The following is a 4,987-nucleotide window of genomic DNA, read 5'->3' as shown; positions in this document are numbered from 1 at the left end:
CCCCCCCCCCCCCCCCAAAAAAAAAAAAAAGTTGGCCCACTCAGCTCCTCCTCATCAACAGTCCTGCTTCCCAGAAGCAACCAATTTTAACCAATTCTTATTTCAATTTTCTCTAACAGTTATAGCCTATTCTAAATGTGATACTGATATAGCTTACTTTAGGATTTTTATTGCTGCCATAACAAATTACCACAAAGTTAGTGGTTTAAAACAAAACAAATTTATCTCATTACAGTCTTGTAGATTAGAAGGTCAATGCAGATATCACTGGACTAAAACCAAGGTGTTAGAAAGAACTGTGATACTTTCCGGAGGTTCTAGAGAAGAATCTGTTTCCTCGCCAGTCTCAGTTTCTAGAGTTCAGACAAATTCTTTAGCTGGTGGCCTCCTTGCACTATCTTCAAATCCAGCAACATCACATCTCTCTGACCCCTCTTCTATCATCACATATCCTTCTGACCACTGTCAGGAAAAGTTCTCTGTTCTTAACTCTTCATGTGATTAGACTGGGACCACCTACATAATCTCAGACAATTTCCCATGCTCAGGATCATTATTCTAATTACACTATACATCAGCAAAGTATCTCTTACAATATAAGGGACTGTATTTACGAATGCAGGAAAACTGATATAAAAGACAAAAAAAGGGGCACTACCAATACAAATTTCTACAATGTATGCCTGAGCTTCTTTATTATGCAAGTCTCTCTTTTTTTTCTTTCCAGATGGATTCATAATTAGAAGAGAGGCAGAAAGATAAGAAATAAAGAGTAGATTATCATAGAAGTGACTGTATTATATATCTGGACTTTTTCAATTTTTATTATTGCCTCTCCCATTTCCTCACCTGTATGGAACATATTTCACGTTAATTTTAATCACAGCTTCCATTTGTATAAAGAAAGAGGGATAACCATTCAATTTAATATATTTTGAATAGTCCTATTAAAATATACATATATAAAATAAGTGGCTTTATACATTTGTATACTTTGATTATTACTTCTGAGAAATACGGTCTATATATACATATATATATATATGCAAGTTCTCGACAATGAAAGTATTCTTAAAACACATCCTTCAGAATAATCACCTTAATAAACTGAAAACCATAATCAGAAAAAAAATGTAAATTGCAACAATTCTCTATACACACCTGAGTTTTTGTGACACTTTTATTAGGATCCATAGTATGTAATGGGATTTCAAATATAAAATCAGTGCTGGAAAATGTCACTGGTGCTTGCAACACTGTGAGAGGAAAGCAAATACACTGTTAAAATACTAATAGACATAAGCTCACAGATAATTTTTACTTTACATTTAAATTTTCTACCTATTTTTGTATTTCCAGCCAGAAAATAAAATTATGTTTAAAAACATTTCAGGAATATCTTGGTTTATCACATCTGTAAGTTCCCATTTTGTAATGGTAGTTAATTACAAGTAAAATATAAAATGTACCCTTGAGTCAATAAGAGTATAAAATATACTAAATATTAATCTCAGGAAAAAAATAGACAAAGTTAAAATGATGTCCACAGTAAAATTTCCCCAATGCAGAAGTACAGAAGTGAAAAGAAATATAGAAGGAAAAATTATTGGAATATAGGGAAAATATATAGATGGCATATCAAAAAACATTCTATACATGAAACAGAAAAGCTCTATGGAGAAAATGGCTATTCATGGAAGGTTAGGAATGGAATCATATGTAAAAATACATTAGAGAAGATATTATCTGCTGGAAACCCCTATATTTTTAATAGATTTTTAGAGCAATTTTAGATTCACAGAACTGAGCAGAGATTTCCCATATAACCCCCTCACCACTGCCACACACACAGCCTCTTCCATTATCAACATCCTCTACCACGGCGGTACATTCGTTACACAGGAACCTGCAATGACACATCATTATAAGCTAATGCCCACTGTTTACATTAGTGATCATTCATGGTGTACATTCTCTAGGTTTGAACAAATGTATAGTGACATCTATCCACCACTATAGTTTCATACAGAGGAGATTCACTGCCCTCAAAATCCTCTGTGGTCTATTTGTCTCTCTCTCCCCACAACCCTTGGAAGCTACTGATCTTTTTTATTGCCTCCATAGTTTTACATCTTCCAAAATGTTATAGTTGGAATGATACAGTACGTAGGCTTGTGAGATTAGATTCTTTCACTTAGTAATGTACATTTAAGGTTCTTCCATGTCTTTTCATGATGTGATAGCTCATTTCTTTTTAGTGCTAAATAATATTCCACTGTCTGGATGTACCACAGTTTATCCATTCACCTACTTGGATAAACAAGACTTGGAAGGACATCTTGGTTGCTTCCAAATTTTGGCAATTATGAACAAAGCTGCCATAAAATTTACATGCAGGTTTTTGTGTGAATATGAGTTTTCAACTCTTTTAGGTAAATACCAAGGAGAGTGATCTGCTGGATCATATTATAAGAGTATGTTTAGTGTTGGAAAAAAACACCAAATGCCCAACTGTCTTCCAAAGAAGCAATATTATCTTTCAATCCCATCAGCAATGCAATCTCACTAGCAATTGCATTCACATCAGCTCCTGTTGTTCACATCCTCATCAGCATTTAGCATTGTCAGTGTTCTGGATTCTGGCCATGCTAATAGGTGTATAGTGGTATCTTATTGTTGTTTTAATTTGCATTTTCTTGATAACATATGACGTGGAGCATTTTTTCATGTGCTTATCTGCCATCAGTATATCTCCTTTAGTAAAGTGTATGTTCAGATCTCTGACCCATGTTTTAATTGGTTTTTCTTATTGTTGCATTTTGAATTCTCTGTATATGTCTTTTGCAAATATTTTCTCCCATTCAGCAGCTTGTCATTTGGTATCTTAATACTGTCTTTTGCAGAGCATAATTTTTTTAATATTAATTAGGTCCAGCTTATTCTTTCATAGATCTTGCCTTTGTTGTTGTACCTAAAATGTCACTGCCAAACCCAAGGTCATTTTAGAGATGTTTTCCTATGTTATTTTCCATGAGTTTTATAGTTTTGCATTTTACATTACGGTCTTCAATCCATTTTGAGTTAATTTTTATGAAGGGTATAAAGTCTGTGTCTAGATTCATTGTTTTTGCTTGTGGATGTCCAATTATTCAGTACCATTCTTTAAAAAGGCTATTCCAAATTGTACTGCCTCTACTCCTTTGTCAAAGATGAGTTGACTATACTTATGCAGGCCTGTTTCTGGGCTCTTTTTTCTGTTCCATTGATCTATTTGTCTAGTTTTGTCAATACTAAACTCTCCTGATTATTGTACCTTTGTAGTAACTCTTGAAGTTGGGTAGTGTCTGTCCTCTAACTTTGTTCTGTTCGCTCAATAGCATGTTGGCCACTGTGGGTCTTTTCCCTTTTCATATAAACTTTGAATCAATATGTCTGTCAATATCCACAAAATAACTTGCTGGGATTTTGACTGGGAATGCATTGAATCTCTAGATAAAGTTGGGAAGAACTGCCAACTTGACAATACTGAATCTTTCCATGCATTAACATGGAATATTGCTCCATTTATTTAATTCTTCTTTGATATCCTTCATCAGAGCTTTGTAGTGCTCCTCATATAGCTCTTATTAAGTATTTTGTTCAATTTATACCTAAGTATTTCATTTTTGTTGGGTGCTAATATAAATGGTATTTTGTATTTAATTTTAAATTCCATTTTACATTACTTGTATACAGGAAAGCAACTGACTTTTGTATATTAGCCTGTATCCTGCAACCTTACTATAATAGCTTATTAGTTCTAGTTTTGTTTTAATTTACTCAGGTTTTCTATAGACAATCATGTCACCCACAGACAAAGGCAGTTTTAGTTCTTCCTTCCTAATCTGTATACCTTTCAATTCCTTTTTGTGTCTTATTGCGTTAGCTAAGTCTTCCAGTACAATGTTGAGAAATAGTGGTGAGAGGGGATATCCTAGCCTGGTTTCTGTTCTTAGTGAGAAAGCTTCAAGTTTCTCACCATTAAGAATGAAGTTAGCTGTGGGGGGTTTTCATAGATATTTTCTGTCAAGTTGAGAAAGTTCCCCTCCATCACTCATTTACTGAATTTTTTAAATGTATATATGGGTAATGGATTTTGTAAAATGTTTTTCTGCATCTACTGATATGATCATGTGATATTTTCTTCTTTAGCCTGTTAATGTGATGGCTTAATTTTTTTTCTTTCTAATAAAAAAAGTTGTATGTTCTTCATAAAGAAAACTGTAAGAACACAAAAAATCACCCCAAATTATCTATACTCTACCCACTCAGAAATCATTACTGTTTATGTTTTGTCTACATACAATTTTTCATATACACATATATATTTCCATAACCCAAAAGTGGGGCCATATAACCACATTTTGTAATCTGCACTTTTTTTAAACAAGATATCATGAATTTTCTTAGAAGTATAGCATTCCTTAATAAACTCATAGTATAATCTAATTACCCAATCCCCTATTGCTGGACATTTAGGTTACTCCCAGTATTTCACCATCATTGGTAATGCTCTAATGAACATCTTTATATATTCCTTTGTTTTCCTAGGATAAATTCCTAAGGAATGTTCTTAACAGAGAAAACTGATATTTGGGGGTTGTATCTATAATATATATTTCACTGGTTTAAGTTATAGTTTGCTTATTTAAAATATACCTTCAATTCCTCTAGTGCTTTTACTTTGCACAGTTCTTTCCGCTTTGCCAAGTATGCAAGGAAGCTACCAATTGTCCTTTTTTTACTGATAAGAAAACTGGTTAATTGAGTTTTGAATGTGAACCAGCCTTGCATACATGAGATACCCCTATACCTCTTTCCCCTTCCCACTGGTAACCATTAGTTTGTTCTCTATATATGTAAGTCTGTTCCTGTTTTGTTATATATTGGGTTGGCCAAAGAGTTCATTTGGGTTTTCCCATAACATCTTATGGGAAAACCCAAATGA

The 4,987-nt window shown here is 33.4% G+C and overlaps 1 protein-coding gene across 1 annotated transcript in view; it reads right to left on the bottom strand.

Annotated features, from left to right (window-relative positions):
- The window catches only part of LOC113616456 (cilia- and flagella-associated protein 47-like), a gene marked incomplete at its 5' end in the record, with an annotated part of 358,695 nt that overhangs the window by 286,656 nt on the left and 67,052 nt on the right, over positions 1-4,987 (bottom strand). Inside the window, 1 exon segment of the mRNA XM_027099781.1 lies at positions 1,162-1,256. Coding sequence (XP_026955582.1) covers positions 1,162-1,256 — 95 coding nt within the window.

This window comes from Aethalodelphis obliquidens, unplaced genomic scaffold (assembly GCF_003676395.1).
Source record: "Aethalodelphis obliquidens isolate GAN/ISIS:26980383/991018 unplaced genomic scaffold, ASM367639v1 scaffold141, whole genome shotgun sequence".
NCBI classification, from domain to species: domain Eukaryota; kingdom Metazoa; phylum Chordata; class Mammalia; order Artiodactyla; family Delphinidae; genus Aethalodelphis; species Aethalodelphis obliquidens.
Note: the sequence above shows the minus strand (reverse complement) of the source record. Positions and strands in the feature narration are given on the sequence as shown.